Source organism: Penicillium cataractarum (genome assembly GCF_028827025.1).
Source record: "Penicillium cataractarum strain IBT 29864 chromosome Unknown utg000001l, whole genome shotgun sequence".
Taxonomy (NCBI): Eukaryota; Fungi; Ascomycota; class Eurotiomycetes; order Eurotiales; family Aspergillaceae; genus Penicillium; species Penicillium cataractarum.
Window position 1 is genome coordinate 2,368,026 of NW_026622737.1, and position 17,103 is coordinate 2,385,128.

The following is a 17,103-nucleotide window of genomic DNA, read 5'->3' on the forward strand; positions in this document are numbered from 1 at the left end:
ATCTCTTGCGTGCCGTGGAACACGGACACATACCGTGGCGTTTGGAATCGGACCGTGCCCTGTACAGTAGACGCTCTGTCTTGAAGCCCAGATTCCCCCTCGACGATAAGGACGACTCGAAGAAAAAAAGAGTCCCGGCCACTCGATTGGACTCGCTCACGGCATTTCCGGCCCGCCCTGTGTGAATATTATATCGCCATACTCGCATACTGCGCCAGGGGCCTTTATCGTTGTATCGGTCGATCTGCGACCCCCCATCCGATCCTCCCACCTCCGATCTCCCCCTCTCTCCCTCCTTTCTCCGCCACATTGTATGGATGAAGCAGGATAGCGGCAGTGTGTCATGTCCTCTCTCCCTCCCATCAAGACCTCTCCGTCGCCGGTCAGTCGGAATCGCAGCTCCTTTCTCTCCAAGTTCCGTTCCCCACTTGGCAATCGCAATCGCAGCATCACCGACTTCTATATCGATCCCGATGACCCGTGGCGCTCATATTTTCCCGGAGATGTGATTAAAGGCACTGTCATTGTGACGGTTGTGCGGCCGGTTCGCATTACACATATCGTGGTCTGTTTGCATGGATACGTGAAGGTTTTCAAGAACGCGGTCCCGGCCGGCGAAGTGGCTCCCGATTTGGGATTTCTTGGACCGGGCCGTGGCCGGCGAGGTGCTGAATATATGGGCAATGGCCTGGCCACCTTGTTCGAAGATGAAGTTGTTCTCTGTGGCGATGGCCGTCTCAAAGAGGGAATCTACAAGTTCCGCTTTGAAATGGGGCTGCCTCCATATGCCCTGCCCAGCAGTCTCAACGTGCGTTCCCTTTCCTCTCCCGTTTGATCAAACCTGACCACTACTAACGTGTCCATCTAGTTTGAACGAGGTACCATTGGATATGCTTTAACATCAACCCTCACCCGACCGACAACCATGAACCCTACAATATCCTGCCGAAGACGGGTCAATTTCCTCGAAAATATTGATATTGCACCCTTTCCCGCGCCCAAAGCCCGCGTTGTCACGCTTGAACCGATTTCGAAGCGCTCCAAATCCAAGGCAAAAGCCAAGTCAATAAACTCCGACGCGACTGCAGCACCGGATTCCGCCTCTATAGATACCCCCGTCAGCGGTGCGGCTGGGTCGGTGGATAATCGTCCGCCTCTCAGTCCCTCCCCAAGCAATGTCAGCTCCTCCAGCCGTCCGAGTGAGAGCAGCCAAAGCTTTCAGATTGTGAGCGACCCGGGCTCCTCGACAAGCACCGGAGGCCGAAATAGTGAAGGTCGCAGTGCGACCCCTTCAATATCAGATAAGACGATTACCGCAAAGGCCGAGGTTTTGCGCGCAGGCGTGCTACCGGGTGATACTTTGCCCATTAAAGTTACGATCAACCATTGCAAGCAAGTGCGCAGCGCGCACGGCATCATCGTTACTCTCTACCGGCAGGGCCGTATTGATATGCACCCAGCGATTCCTATCGGTAATACAGCCGCCGGGAAGAAACCTGTTTATGAGGACTGCTATCCACGCTCAAGGACTGGCCTGGGTGGATTGACTCTTGGCACAAGTCGAACCAGCAGCACGTTCCGTAAGGATCTGTCGCAGACATTTGCACCGCTGATCGTGGACCCGAGCAACATGACCGCAATTGTCAAAACATCCATTCGAATCCCCGAAGACGCGTTCCCCACTATCACTCGCGTGCCCGGTGCAATGATCAACTTTCGATATTATGTCGAGGTCGTGGTAGACCTGCGAGGCAAAATCACTTCCCCCGATCGGTTTATCCCGCGGTTCAATATGGTCTCTGGTGGGAGCACGTTCTCGCCCAGCGGTCAAATCCTTAACCCGGCAGATGCCAACGGAAGTGGCATCACGGCCAACTGGGCTGGTAATATCCTAGACACGGACCAGATTCGCCGAGAGAAAGGTGTCGTTTCAATGGCATTTGAAGTTGTTGTTGGAACACGCGATACTCAGCGTCGCCAAGCTACTATTGAACGCACGCCATCCATGGCTGCCGACTCGACCGCATCACATCCGACACCTCAAGCTCATTCTGCATTAGTCAATCCCATTGATGGAGAAGAGTGGCCCGAAGCAAGCCCAATGCCAACCTCCCATGCTGACTATGGCGGCCAAGAAGATTACGACTACGGTTTCCCCCAAGAGGGCTATTGGTCAGAGTATCCTGAGGATTACTCACAATCGTTCCAACCGAACGGCCCAATGACGGCGCATCCGGAGGTGGACGAGCCTGCAGATGAAAAAGCCAGGTTACGACGCCATGAAGAAGCTCTTCTGCCCAGCCAACCACCAGAGGAAGAAGAGGCAGGGCCATCCAATGCGGCAGTAGCTGTGCCGACCGCGCCAGTCTTGCCTGACGACCACCACCTGCAAGACTACGAGCATCTACCGTCACCGGTTGCCAATGGCGTGCCGCATGTCGTGCGGTCTGCTGAATCGTTACAGACGGTTGTCGTTGCCAATGGTCATGTCGCAGGCCCCAGTGAACCCCCGACGGCCGCAGACGACAAGCAGGAGCTCGAGCGACAACGGCTTATGCAACAGACCAGTGCCCCTAGTGCTCCTCCCGAAGAAGAAAATGGCGAGCCTAGCGAGGCACCATCTGCCCCTACGGCACCCAACTTTGATGAAGATGACCAATTGGTGGGCGGCACGGCGCATGCGGACGAGTCTCTACCTCGGTATCAGCGATGATGACGGGATCATTTCATTCGGCGATTCTCATTCCATCTATTTTATTTCTTGTACATTCTGCATTTTGGGGCCGGGATATTTCTGGAAGATACCACTATTCGCATATTTTACACAGTCACATGGCGCTGGTTGAAGACTACGGCGTTGAGAGCCTCAAATGTACCATAAAACTTTCTCTCGTGCCGATGTTACTTTTTTCAGAAATCTACCTATCAGCGTGGAAGCGTTGACATAACTAAAACTATAAGCTAAACTCTGTAACTCTCTTGGTTATCGCCCTTCTCCGTGTCTAGCCTTATCTCGGACCACCCGTACTTTCCGGGGCGCCTTGGCAACCGCTTAGCGATAACCTTCACGTCCTTCTCCTCACGGGTTCCCCCTGTTTCCTTCTTTCCTGTTTTCTCCCTCATTCCGTTCGCTCCGATCAGATCCTCCTCTCATCCTTCACAATGGCCTTCAAGAGCGGGTCGTTCGCGACCTTCCTCATCCTATGCCGTAAGCTCCCGTCCTACACCCCTCCCAATTGCGCTGAGGCCACCAAGGCCTCAACTCAGCGCGCTCACGAGCACTCCCCAGACACAAGAGAACAAGACCCCCATTCACTAACAGTCCAACCTTCCAGCAACATGCTTCTTCCTGGGCATCATCTTCTCCATGTTCCCCTACGACTACCCAATCCTGTGGTCGACAACCCCAACCCCAGCCTCACACTTTGATTACTTCGAAGCCCACCTCCGCTTCCTCCACGCCTCACCCCCTCTCATCCCGCGCATCCTCCACATCGTAATCTTCCTCGGCCTCGCAGGCCTAATAACCAAGCTCTACCGCCCCTCTGAATCAAACATGCTCTTCGACGGCGCCTCGCTCGTCCTGTACATGTGCGGTATCACCGTCTACATCGCCAACATCGTCAAGGGTCTGCGTCTCGCTTCCGCCGGCCAGTACGGCGCCGAGCTGGCGACTACCCCCGAGGACAAGGATCAGATTCTGGGCCGCGAGGACTCGCTTAAGGTCCTTGCTGCTAGTAATACGATTCTGGCGCTGGTGTTGGTCGGCATTTTGGTTCTGCAGGCTGGCCAGTGGTATGCGGAGCGGAAGGATGCGCAGGAGTATGAGTCGCTTGCGGCGGGGAAGAAGAAGAATGAGGGTGAGGCTGCGGCTTCGGCGACTACTTCTGGTTCGTCGGCTGGTAAGCCTGGTCGACAGGCTAGCCAGCGCAAGAAGGGTAACTAGAAGTTTCTAGTACTCTTTTTGTTTTTTTTTCTTGTTCTCTTGTTTCACTCTTGTTTTTGTTTTCGAAACAATCTTGGGTTTATTGGGGGATGGTGGTTGGCGGTTTTTACTTTGTCTCGTGTGGGTGCGTATGGATGTTTTATTCCCGCCCACGGCAAAGGAGTTTATACAAATACGGAATCCGTAGCAAAAGGAGAAAATGTTCGCTTGGTTGGTATACAAGCAATGAGAAAAGTAATGTCTCGAAGACGGATGGATTCGAGATTGTTCTATGTACACAGACAGGTCCATGATGGCACAGCACAGTATGATAGCATTTTTGTACGAATGATATGAATGAAGATGCTAGAGAAAATGGACGCAGAAAAGGGGTTCGTGGATATGGACATAAGGGGATGGACCGCAACCGTAAATGTATCTCGAAGATCATGGAGACGATGAGTGGAATGATGGTATATGTCGTCACACCGCAGAGGGGGAATCATAAGGTAAGGCAAATCGTGACGGTTATAATGATGGGGAGGGCATAACAATGAGGGAAGCAAGGGAAATATGTGACAATGTCAAGCAAGTGAGAATGGGCTCCGAGGTAGATCGGGAGACCGCGGGCTCAGCGCTTTGGCGAAGAGATCCTCGCCAGAGTCGGTGCTTGAGGTGCGGGCAATGCTTGTCATGGAACCAATTGCGGCAAATCCTCCAGGGCTACTATTTTGCTGAACTTCCTGCAGGGACTCGGGGGGATGCAGAGCAACAGCCTTGGGCAACTCAGAACCCGCAGGGTTGGTACGTGAGTTTGGAGTCGGGGTAGGATTAGTCACTGGAGTTGGGATGGAGTTTGCCGGGACATTGGCGATATTGCTAAATGAACTGAATGAAGAAACGGCGACATCAGGCGACTGTGGAGAGAGAAGGTGCGCTGAGTTTGGGCCCGAGTCTGCTGATGTCAGTTCTGGATTCGAGGAGCCAGTGACAGCAGAAGACTCACTATCATTTGCAGATAAATCTTTCTCGCTGGTCTGCAGTTTCAGTCCTTTCAGTTTATCGGACAATTTCCTCCCGCTGATGGGCGACACCGGTGTAGCTGGCCCAGTGGGATAGATGGAATTCGAGGTTGACGAGTCGTGGCTGCTGGCAACGGCGTCGACGGTGCGCGCCGTGACGCCGAAATTTGTCTCTATCCATTCCTTTTCTTTGACTGCCATGTGCAATGCAACTCCCTCGGCATTGTTCAAACATTCATCACGGATCTCTTGATCCAAGACGCGCAGGCGCTTCTTCGCCCAGATTGTATGTAGGACTCCTTTCTTTCCGGCTGAGCGACCCGTCGCACCCAGTTCTGGGGGGAAGATCGCCGGCAGGGGGTTCAATTGGAAGGTATCACGAGGGTTTGGAGGGGGAATTGACGCGTTCTCAGTCTTGTCTGAGGGCCGAGGTTCATAGGTGAGCGTGACGACTGGTGGGATGGTGACCTGGGGAGGAAGCAAGAAGTAGAACCGGCGAAGGCTATCACTAGGCCGATCATCAGCGGGCAGGACGGTGGTCTTGCCCGTCCATGAGACATGCCACGACCCCTCCGCCGCAGATCTAGTCAGGTCGTCATCCTCCCACTCGATCATCAAGATCTTTGTGCCCTCATTACCCTTGCCTGCCTCGAACTCGAATCGTGCTAGTGCAGATATAGACAGGCTGCTGCTATTGGGACCGCGTGGCGTCTCCAGATCGGCGAACTCGCTATCTGGGGTGAAGATGGGCGGTGCTTGAGCCATGGTGGAGCAAGACATCGAAAACAGAACTGGAGGCTCTCGAGGCTTGGGGGGAGGTGCGCACGGAACACGGATTCGGGGGACTCGGCAACAGGCTTAGGATGACGCACCGCTGGACAGATAGGAGCGGTACACGCAAGTGACAACCTGGCTGAGTTGGATGGGGAGGTGCAACGGGCTCTCGCGGTGAGAGAGCGTGAGGGAAGAGTAGCGGGCGGGCCGATCACGGGATTCTACTGTAGGAATGTCTCTTTCTCTCTCTATGCGCCTTCAATGAAGGGCGAGGGCGGCTGGGATTCCACCCTAGTCTATTTGGGGGAAGGCCTAGCATGATCTCGACAATGTTATTCGTCCATCTTTGCAGGGGCAACACGATCCAGCTCTATCGTGGCTCTCTGCCCCGCCTCTAAATATAGTATCCACAGCGGTGCCATTCTTTCTTCATTCTGTATCCCCCAGCTACTTAGTCTTTCATTTGAAATGAATGAACTGAAGGAATCAGACTCTTCCTCATTCCTACTCAGTCTTCTATCAATGTAAAATCTGTGTCTTTACTTTGGGCTTATACTCATCCATGGTTCGATTTCGAAATAACCCTTGACCCCGCACCAGTTCGAAGGGTCTATTTTTGGCAGATGCAGTGTGATATGATGTGACCTACATGCAAGCCCGTCCGCATCGCTTGGTCTAAAATTTGATATCTGTGGAGAAGCCCCTGGAATCCCTGGACCCTCAAAGAACGTGGTCTCAAGGACTTCGGCTTTCGTGTACACAAATTGTAGACTGAGAGGGCCAATGGCTATTTCAGCAGATAGAGCTACTCAGCCATATGAAAGGTTTGTAATTCATGTCTATGTAAATGGCGAATATGTGCGCTTGCTTAGATATAATGATCATGGGTATCATTGTGCTCTATGTTAGGAATGAGAAGGCAGAGAGCTTTATTGCTTGCAAGGCATGGTTCGGCCCATGATCTCTATTTGGGTAATAAATCGAATTTAGCAACTCTGGCCACAAATTTGCAGTCTCCAGAACCTCCAATCAAGGCTATGTATTTCACTTGGATTGTGTAGGTCTTAGAGGCGTGTTGTTCGTAGCCTACAGAAGCGGTCTTCATTCGAGACACGGAACATGCCAAAGTTAACTATTATGACAGTCAGCCTGGGAGTGATAATAATAGGTATCCATAGTAATATCCAATATTAGAACCAGCTTCAGGGGTTGAAATCCAGGAAGAAGATAGTCATCGTCATGGTATGATACTGTATGATACCTCAGACGGCTTGGAAATCAAATCAGGGTTTCAGAACGAGACATACCTGTGTAAAATGACACGAAGATTCCTCGAGACAAAGGTTGGCTGGATGGCCGATCAGCCTGCTTCAGTGTGATCAAGTGGTTGTAGTTCATCCTGGGAATATCATCCCGGCGGGGGCGGGTGGCGGAACGAAGTATATCACGAAGATTAAGTAGCGGAGAGAGCAGACATACGAGAGCATACTGCATGAAAAGCGGGTAGCAAAATCTATAAATAAAACCAGAGTGTCCATCAGATCCTAAGAATAGTGAGCTTGGAGTAGAAGGTTGACCATTTCTAGATTTGATCCGTGACTACCGGAAGAAACTAGGATATCGAGTGGACGTGGTCTTCTTAGAAAGTCACACATGGTTGAAGCTAGACCAATCGGATTCACGGCACAGTCTGAAGAACCTTTATTCTGTTTCGTGGGCCGACGAGGTAGGGGACATGCATTAGTTCGAAAAAAAGGCTCCTAGGCAAGGGATGATATGATGCAGGGTTAACCCCCACGCTTAGTGGTATGGTAATGTTTACCCTATGTTCTCTCAAGAGCGGATGTCTGACAGAGTCACACTTGACCGACTATTTTAGAGGAGGAGCGAAGTATCTAAAGTATGAATTGTACCATCTCCGGTCTGTGGGGCTCATCAAGCAGGAAGAGATATACTGCGTGATTTGCTTATATATTCGCGTCTGTCGCCTCTCGTGGCATCATGGAGACAACCACACAGCTCATGATATCTCAAAAGTAACACAATGTACGATATCACGTTTTTAAATGTGGACATGAGCACGGTACTGTTTCAAGCGCACGTGTGTGAAGGACCTAGGTTTGCTTTTTACAGGGGCTACTACTAGATCGCGCCTCCAGATCATATTCGAAAGATAAGATACAGTGTATTCAGGGAATAGAGTAATTGAAAGAAAGACCTATACTCCGTATGCAGTCCATATATGCATTCCAATTACCGCGCGGAGTCAATATAGTGGGTTGAAACCATAGTATGCATTAGGTACATTTAGCAGGTCAATTCGGCTACATACCTTAGACCGATACTAGGTATCCGGTGACCCCCCACTACAAGACCATTGTGTCTCTATAGGATAGGCGTCAACGAAGATCATCCTGTGTAAATATCACTAAAGCATTATCATGCCTAGAACTAGTCATTTTCAACAGTTCCACTGTGAGCCTTGACCACCGGAATTCGTGAGTCGATTCCCGACTTAAAGGCCATTGAGCAGTCATTGGTCAGAATTGGGATGGGAAGCACATAGAGCAGAGAAATCACGGTGTCTGTCACACTAGCGAAGACGAAATTCGTGTTACTGCCCAAAAATAGCATTTGATCCGTGTGGGAACAAGTGGAATGCGCTCATAGGCAAATAGTCTCTTCAGGAGAGATGAGAGCTGAAGCACTACTTCAACAGGCTGATCTCCTAGTGATAGCCCCACCTCACACCGCCAATGGTTTTGCAGAGTCGCTATGTTGCTTCCCAGCACGCACACTAGATATGATTAGGAATAGCGCCGGCGCTTAAATGAGATTGATGAGCGGGTTGTTCATGCGGACCACGAGTATGTGATTGATGATTGGGTATAGCATATAGGTGGGGCTTGTTTGGTTTTTTTGTCGCTCTTACCATTGAGCTCCTTTTTTCACTTCAGGATTCGTTGTCAGGAGGAAAGGTTGTCTGGTAGTCACAAGGCATACCATGCTATGATAAATTAGGATAAATGAAGGTGAGATGAGAATTTCGGGTCTATTGGAGGGGTTTACCTCGAATCACGTTTATATGGCTCGGTCTTGCCTTTACATACACGGTAAAGGGTATGAAATATTACGGTTCCCCGTCCCCACATTACAATACAATCTGCAGGATGGTCTATCCAGGCACATGGTGATTAGTATAAGCTATTATACAGTACTCGCCTCGACCGATAGATACGATGCAGAAATTTGGGTCATCATTGAAATTCCATGTATCTGTTTATCTCTCATGTTTGATCATAGAGGAAAACTGAGTACACCCGATCGTTGTTTGACTTGGCGTGTTGACTCCATGCTAATACGCCGACTCAAACTACCGCATAAAACACCTTAGTCGGATCGCGACCACGTATTTACGAATGCATGTCTTCTTGGTGTTACAAGTATTGTTAGACTCATATGATCTAGGCAAGCTGACCACAGTGGTGGCCCATTATCATGCGCTCTTAGGTCCGTGCCTTTACTTTCTCTCATCTGAAAGTAGTAGATGCATCAATTTCTCTCGAAGGATTTTAGCCATTTTTACACGTTTTTCTCCGGTTGGTCCCAAAATGAGAGTCGCGCGGCTCCATAACGGAAACTATGCCAGCGTGCAAAATTGTTATATATTAGGTATGTTGCCTAAGGTAGACACGATTGTAGATATGTGGCGCACCACATAGGCGCCATGATTCGGTCCCACGACTCATTGCCCCGATGCTACTGGCCTTGAAGCTGCCGAGACAGAGCTTTGTACACAGCACAGCCCTCTGTTCCTTATTTGCGGCATTGTATGCCCTGTGATATTTTGTTCACCTAGGAGGTGCCGGGACTTGAAGCCTGGGAACGTGAAAGCCTGCCCTATGCGACTTGATAGGAGCAATCTAAACGCGTTCCGGTTCCCAAATTCTGGGTCCGCGGTATCTACCAGCCTATGAGAAGGGGACTGCCATCTAGAGCGAAAGTAGTTTTTTCTCCCAAAGATCCAGCGCGTAGTAGTTCCAATCCTGGGGGAGGTATGAGCCATAATAGTCCTCCCCGCGGTGTTTGGCTCATGCTGGCTTGGGTGGAATTGATCCTTCAATTGGGGCGAAAAGCAAGAGAGCAAAACTGCCTCGAACAATAGGTCCAGCCCACTACCTGAGCCTCTCGGAATATACGGACACATGTGCATTAGCTCGAATGACACTACGAATAGAATTCTTCCTGCTTTGAGTTATTGTTGGTTTTTTAACATTTACGGTAGTGCCTCCAACATCTAATGCGGCTTACACGTGGGGAGGCTCCGAAGGAACCGTCCGCTCGGGTCTGCTCTGGACGTTGGGGTCTGAAATAGGGCCACCTTCAGAGTGGTCACTGCGCTATGCAAGCACGACTTTCTTAGAGATTCTTAGACCCGGGCTAGTTGAACCCGCACTAGATTGGCCTGCAGCGGTCTTCTATCACGGGTCCGTGTCACAATATCGGTGTTGGTTTTCCTAGAATTTGAAATGGCCTCAATACCATGACCTGCACCTGGACAAGCCTCAATGGAAGTGTAAGAAAGAGTTTGGTGTAGAATGATTATATATGACCCCATCTCTAATAGAAAAAAAGGGAAGGTGAAGGCCAGTCATAGAGAAAAGTCAAGCATATAAACTTCCCTCGCAAGTAAGAGGGCAGATATATTTGGTGTGTTCGCCGCTATTCAGAAAGCAGAACGTAACTTTGGTAAAATCAACCTAAATTCAAAAAAACTCCGTTTCCTCCAGACCGAGCCAAAGACCGAGCCAATTCGCCTAGCAGGAAACCGCTTGCAAAGAAAACAAGATTAAGAATGGAGCTGCAGATTGATTCCCGCACCAAGAATCGTCATAATAAACCATGCAGATCAATCTAACAATAGCATGTGACAAAATATCACGGAGCAGCTCAAGATTGTAAGAGCAAGACGTAAGCTAGACGATGAAATGCGGTAGACGCTGTCCGAAGAACAAGAATAAGGAAAGAAATATGTTCCTCAGTGCCGAGGGGACTTTGAAGGCTTAGGCCCATCCGAAGCCTCTTGTGAATCGTTTGATTTTCTCCTCTTGCCTTTGGGAGGAGGCTCCAGGTGCGTGCGCTTATATGTCACAGTTCGCGTCACAACTTGCCTTACGCTAACAGATTTCCCTCCAGCACTTCGAGGAGTTTCGATGCATCGAATTTTCCAGTCTGACGGGGAAAATGGAGAATGTATGGTGCGGGCACTTCGAGGCGAGTCGGTGATGGGTGAGTAAACGCAAGTGGTAGGAATTCGTAGACGTCGTAAAGTATTTGGGAGTCTTGCAGATCGTGGGCTAGCAGCGATTGGAGAGGGAGATGGCATGGTGGCACTTGTGGTCTTGGGTCCTTCGTATGCGGAAAGAGGGGCGTTGGTGCTGGCACTCGAAGGAACCGAAATTGGCGATGGACGCCGTTTCTCGAAATTGAACTTTGGAAATTCCGCCCCAGCGCTCGATGGGCTATATGCCGCGGACGCATGCTTTTCAAGGAACTGTGTATATGAAAGAGGCGTCATGGGTGTTGCGCTTCCATCTTCCCGCTTAATGGAATCCGATCGGCTGCTTGGAAGATCGTCGTATAATTCAGATGGGAACGTGTGTGACTTCGGCGTCTTGAGAGGATAGAGGAACGGTTTCTGCGGCGCCATACTGCCAGGGACAAAAGATGAAGTGGGCAGTTTTGAATGAAACTGCAAGAATAGCTTTCGGAAGAATGGTGTGCAGGGGAACAATCAAGGTAATGCAACAGGTGGGGAGCGTGTGCGCAAAACCTGGGAACAAGAACGAGTGCAATAGAGAACGGGAGGTGTAATGAGAGGGCTGAGGGGTTATAAGAGCGGAAAGTAAATAGGAAAGAGTAGAGTTTTGACTAGCTACTCAAAGAGTCGAACAGACTAGTCGTGGCACAAGACAGAGGGCCCCCAACTTGGGCGCAGCGAGCGACCTCACGGACCAGGATTGATCAAGAGAGCGGAGTAAGGCAACAACGATGAAGGCAGGTAATGTATGGAACAGACGACGTGTAAAATACAGTATCGCCGTGCCAGACGGTATCGATACGAAACGAGGTATGTAATGTGATCTTGAAAAAGGCTGGCTAGGGAGAAAAGAGTTAGTCTGTATGCCTATCGCTGAGCTGACACACCGGTGGGAAGGGGGCAGTGCTTCGGGTTTCAAGCATTGCATGGGAGAGAGACATCAACGAACCTGCTTTGAATAATATTCGATCGGTAGAATCTCACGAATACCTTTAGTATGAAAGGAACGAGTGAAGGGCTTTGTATATTGAAAGGTAGGCAAGCCAAGGGTGCAAGAACCAGTCCAGCTGATGATTGCGAGCCTCGTGTGGTCCGTGAGGGAATGAATGTCTGTTGAGCTGCGAATGGGTCTCTTCCTGAGTCTTAAATCATTCCTTCATTCCCCTTCCAGCCGCGTGGCTTGGAGACAGGAGTCTGATCGGCGTTTAATTGCACTTGTCGGGCGCCATCTGACACAACCCTTGCAGCTTGGAACTCCCGCCCTGGCCCATGAGACAATAGACATGGCAACTAGAACGTTTCATCTTGATCACCGCCTAAAGCTACATTGGCTTACTCACTTATTGTGGTTCGCTCTGACTAAAGCGCGCGGTTGCTCTTCAAAAACTCAGCGGTTCCATCCACACCCGAACTACTCAGGGTATATTCAGCGGTAAACAGTCGACCCTGTGTCCAGAAGTGCATATAGGCTCTTGTTGATTGTATCATGTACTCAAATCTCCGAAAATTAAAGTGCTGGATTCCGTCTCCTCTGCAGGCTTGGTAGGAAGAGCCCTAGCTGTGATACAACTTGCCGATAGGTGAGATTTGCTTTTACTGATTTTGACTACAATAGACAACGCTTTGAAAATTTTTTTTCATTATAGGTCAGGCTTACTACGTTGCTCAAAATTTGTTTGCGGCACTGGTTGCGATGGGCTTCGATTTTTACAAGGGGAAACTAACCTCTCTCTTCTGCTACTAGACCAGTCAGAGGAGCTGCTACGGTTTCGCGTTCTAGCAATTATCCCCATCCGTTCCCAGGGGAACCAAGCTCAAATATCTAGGTTTAGATCAAAGGTGCAGGCTAACATAGGTGCGGGTTCTGGGCGCCTCTTGACTTGCTCTAAGGTCCAATAGTCGGATTCTCAGAGCCAGTGGGGGCTTTCAGTATAGACCCTTGGGCGTCAAGCTCGACACAGAAGAGCCGTTTCTCTCGAATTGAACCAGGGATTAGCACTCCTTTTCCAGAGTCTTATTCAAAGCTCGACCCTTATACCCCCCCTGAAGTCTTAAAATAGTCTTTATTCCGGAACGGAACTTCCTCGGCGCCAATCTACCCCTCGAAGTTTCAGGGAGTTGATCTTTTACTGATACCTGCTCTATATTGTGCATCCAGCAATGCAGTCCTATTTCATATAAGAAATATATTTGACAGCCAAAGTGATTTTGCTCCTTGACTAGTAAGGATGAGCGGTTTACATGCACTTGCCTTTGGTGGCCCTGGTCCTAGATATGGTCTTCCATGGTACATAATTACGTGTTGAATGATGAGTAAGAGATACTTTTATAAATGAAAATAGCACATCGGGAAGTTTTCAATTTGAAGCAAATTTGCCTCTCTAGAGACCGTGGATCTATCTAAGATCTCCTGTCTGGTATTGGTATGAGATTATGTGTTGTCAATATTTTCGTACGCTTGACAAACTCTTGATTTCTTCCGTGCCACTATTCACACAACATGTTGAGTTTTTGCTCCTTTTTATGCTACTACGGCATACTAATGACTCTTCATTTTCGAGAATTGTCATTAAGAATAGGCACTGGAAGGTAACGGCAATGATTCAAGCCTAAAGTTCGACAGACAGATTCCACATTCGCCTGTCATTTTAAAGAGTTTCGACAAGGCCTTTGCAGCTAATACTTTGATGACGCTTGGAAGTTTGTAAGTAGACGACAGTCTAGCATAAATGGACGAGACGAAGCTCAAATGAAGCAAAAGCAACAAAATTGGTCAAGACAGCGGATAACCGAGATATGCGATAGTGATACAGGTATCGATAGCAGGCAACCCGACCCAGCTATCCCATCATAGTGTATAGCATAGCCATGAGTAGCAGTTGATGGCTGGGCCCGGAAGAGGAGGATTATATTTCTGTGGTTTTCCAGCGGTAACTGACTAACGTCATATGAGGTCCCACGACGTGAATCATTGGATTATAGGTGACTGTCTTCTACTCAATAGCCCAATCTTATCTTAAATATTTCGAAGAAAGACATCCATGTCAAGCATCGATTTGCATCTATGAATCCTGTAATAGGTAAAAACGATAGTGGTATAATGCATAGACTCAAACTACACGCCGCATGACAATGTTGCTCTTCATTGTTAGCAAGCCATCACTGAATTTGAGCAGGCCAAACCCTACAAAAAGACAAACTCCCAAACGAGCGGATAAAAACAAGTTGAATAGAATAAGCGCAAAAAAAGACCCATAACCATGAACACCCTCTTGCGTGAGATAGGCAATCTGCAAATCCAGAGGATAACTGCACCGGGTCGAGCAAGTCTCATACGATAAAATCTCCAGCTTACAGTAACAGATATCTCCAGCCGTTGCGGTGCATAATATCTCGCCAATGCACGTTCTGCTTTTTGATGGAGCGCATTCCTGGACTTCCCAGCTCTGGAGAAGTGGAGCTTTCTTGCTTGAAGCCCAAGCCGCTCGCATGGGTTTGCTCCGTTGCCACAGGCTCAGAAGTGGAGCAGTCGTCCGACAGGCGCCATACTTCGTGCAACACACGATACATTCGGCCAAAGCTACCAAAGTCCCCAATTTCTCCTAAAGCTGCTGCTCTCTCTTCGAGAACGCTGCGAAACGAGCTTTCGGGGGTTGAAAATGCACCTGCCATAAGCAAGGGCCATACCAGCGACCTGTCGAAACCGTAGGGGCCAGCTGGAATGAACTGGAGCGCGCTTGTAAGAGCTAGAACAAGGTTCACATTGCTGGGCTGATTTCGATCGAAGCCAGGAACAAGGCTGCACAGATAAATCCGGGCCGCAATGCGGAATATTGTGCTCATAGACTTTGTCAAGATATCAGGCCGGAAAGCACCATTAGGCGTGTATGGGTGCCCAAGTGCTGGATCGGCGGGCTCGGTATGCTCGAGTTGTGCGCCAAGCGCAGAAACATGTTGGCAGAGAGTAAGCTCATTTATACGCCCTTCAAGCTTCAATGAATCCAAGCAGGCAATCTCAGATATGAGATACATTATCCTGTCATCACATCCCATCAACTCGCGCAGGCCAGACGGAGTACCAGTGAGGTGCTTGGACCGGTAAGAATGAGCAAACTGTGGTGTTTTCCCGAGAATAGTTGCACCGAGGATGTCAATCCAAGTAGTCATTGTCATACTGAAAGGCGTAATTACGCCAGAATCAGCCGTGCGAACGGAGGAGCTTGGCAGCTCTAGCCGGTTCACCAAATTTGAAGCCGCTTGGAAATGATCGTCCCATGGAATGTCTGGCAAACAGTCATCAGGTGCTCCGACTGAGCAATGGAAGAAAATCATGGCGAGAGTCGCATCTAGAATCTGCTCATGTTCGGTGTCATGATTGAGAGCCTGGCACAACTGGGCAATCGCTTCGTATCGATGTCGCATAATATCATGATCAATCTGCTCTGCACTTAGGCCCACTGTGGTTTTCAGGTGAATTGCCGAAACACTCAGACAACAATGGAGGTAAGATTTGTTCGTTTCAAGCGAATGCAAAATTGATCTCGCGCGAGCGGCACCGAGTTGGTGAACCTCGATAATTGGAAAAATCATTCGTAGGACGTTCTCGACGAAGTGATCAAGGAATGCGCGATCATGCTCATCGACAGGAATAGCTGCAGTGTCTATATGTGGTGCCATGGAATAACTGTTGTGCTGGACAATCGAGGGATCCAGGGGCCCGTATACCCCAGCTTGATTAAAACACTCCTCTTTCAACCATTCGTCTCCATGGAAGGTAGGGAGCGTAGCGTGAAGCTGTGGTGGGCCCATCGCACTATATGTAGAGACAGAAGAGTCGTGTCGCAGAGGGACATCATTAACAAACGTTTGGCGCTCAGTGCGAACGTCAATTTCGTAAGGAGCGTAATGGGCTGGGTAAGCATGGGTTGGAAATGCGGTCGTTGGCATATTGTTGATGAAGGGATCGTAAGGCTCGACAAACGACGGATGGATAAAGTCACCTTCCCCAGAGAGCGATGGAGAGGTTTGTGAAAGATGAGCATGCTCACCATTTTCTGAGTGCAAAGGATAAGTCAGATACATGACTTGACCTAGACTATTTTTACGCATACCTTGTGACCCGCGCCTCTCCAGGGTCTTGGTGTGTTTGATTTTGTTCTTGACTCGCTCCTTTTGCATCCGCCGCTGCTCCGCACTGGCCCACCACATTGGTCGCTTATACTCGCATTTCAAATTGAGGTTGATACAAGCTTTGCATGAGGGGTGGCCTTCATCGCACTTTTTCCTTCTCAAACGACATGTAAAGCAGCCTATTGGTATCATTGAGTTAGATTTATAGCACAATCAAGATGTGATAGTCACAATGCTCGCGTAGATAGTTCCTCACCTGAGCGCGATCGCTTGTGTAATTTGTTGGCCGTCTTGCTCGCATTCTCGCTATGGGTGGAAGTGACGGTTGGCGCACGCGTCGTCTTCGTCGCCGCTGCCAACGTTGGGGTAGGCTTCGAACCGGGCATGCTGAGAGAAAGAGATCGCGTATATGATAACGAGAGTATTAAGAAACAGATAAGTCTGGTCAACAGACGGCGAAAGTCGCAAATTTGAATTAAAGGCTGGCCGGCAGCGGAACTCGGATCCTCGCTAGCAGTGTAGTGGGGCGAGCAAGAAGGAAAGGTGGAAGGGAAGAGGCCTTGCTCTTCGATCTATCTCACAGAGATAGAATACAATCCACAACCAGATACTGGAAGCAAACGATAGAATGACCTGGGGCGGAGCGTCAAACTTTGAAACAACAGGACGATGATGACTTTAAAGACTAATAGGTTGAGTCTGCAGCTCTCACTGCTTCTATTTTTTGACTTGGTACATGGGCATGGGGGCGATCGTAATCCGAGGAGCATGAACATCGGGTGGAGATCTGCGGGCTTGACAAATGACACTAATTTGCACTAAATTTGGGATCATTTCCAGCAGGGATAAGTTTTTGCTCATTAACATGCATGTGTGGATTTACATGTCCCTGGTGGGGCCATTTCCCTTGTTGAGGGCATCGACGCAGACCG

General features: G+C 49.4%; 5 protein-coding genes across 5 annotated transcripts; 2 read left to right on the forward strand and 3 right to left on the reverse strand.

Annotated features, from left to right (window-relative positions):
* Positions 1 to 343: 343 nt before the first annotated feature.
* rim8 (pH response protein PalF) lies at positions 344 to 2,713 on the forward strand (the record flags this gene model as incomplete). Its single annotated transcript, XM_056693752.1, has 2 exons — positions 344 to 808; positions 869 to 2,713. 2 exons carry the CDS (start codon positions 344 to 346, stop codon positions 2,711 to 2,713), a joined length of 2,310 nt encoding a protein of 769 aa, XP_056560481.1.
* A 449-nt stretch (positions 2,714 to 3,162) lies between these two features.
* N7496_000822 (putative secretory component protein shr3) lies at positions 3,163 to 3,946 on the forward strand (the record flags this gene model as incomplete). Its single annotated transcript, XM_056693753.1, has 2 exons — positions 3,163 to 3,208; positions 3,336 to 3,946. 2 exons carry the CDS (start codon positions 3,163 to 3,165, stop codon positions 3,944 to 3,946), a joined length of 657 nt encoding a protein of 218 aa, XP_056560482.1.
* Positions 3,947 to 4,509: 563 nt separating this feature from the next.
* Positions 4,510 to 5,712, reverse strand: N7496_000823 (uncharacterized protein; the record flags this gene model as incomplete). Its single annotated transcript, XM_056693754.1, has 1 exon — positions 4,510 to 5,712. The coding sequence occupies one exon, from the start codon at positions 5,710 to 5,712 to the stop codon at positions 4,510 to 4,512; it is 1,203 nt and encodes a 400-aa protein (XP_056560483.1).
* A 5,047-nt stretch (positions 5,713 to 10,759) lies between these two features.
* Positions 10,760 to 11,431, reverse strand: N7496_000824 (uncharacterized protein; the record flags this gene model as incomplete). Its single annotated transcript, XM_056693755.1, has 1 exon — positions 10,760 to 11,431. The coding sequence occupies one exon, from the start codon at positions 11,429 to 11,431 to the stop codon at positions 10,760 to 10,762; it is 672 nt and encodes a 223-aa protein (XP_056560484.1).
* A 2,961-nt stretch (positions 11,432 to 14,392) lies between these two features.
* Positions 14,393 to 16,557, reverse strand: N7496_000825 (Zn(II)2Cys6 transcription factor; the record flags this gene model as incomplete). Its single annotated transcript, XM_056693756.1, has 2 exons — positions 14,393 to 16,350; positions 16,428 to 16,557. The coding sequence occupies 2 exons, from the start codon at positions 16,555 to 16,557 to the stop codon at positions 14,393 to 14,395; spliced, it is 2,088 nt and encodes a 695-aa protein (XP_056560485.1).
* Between the last annotated feature and the right edge of the window lie 546 nt (positions 16,558 to 17,103).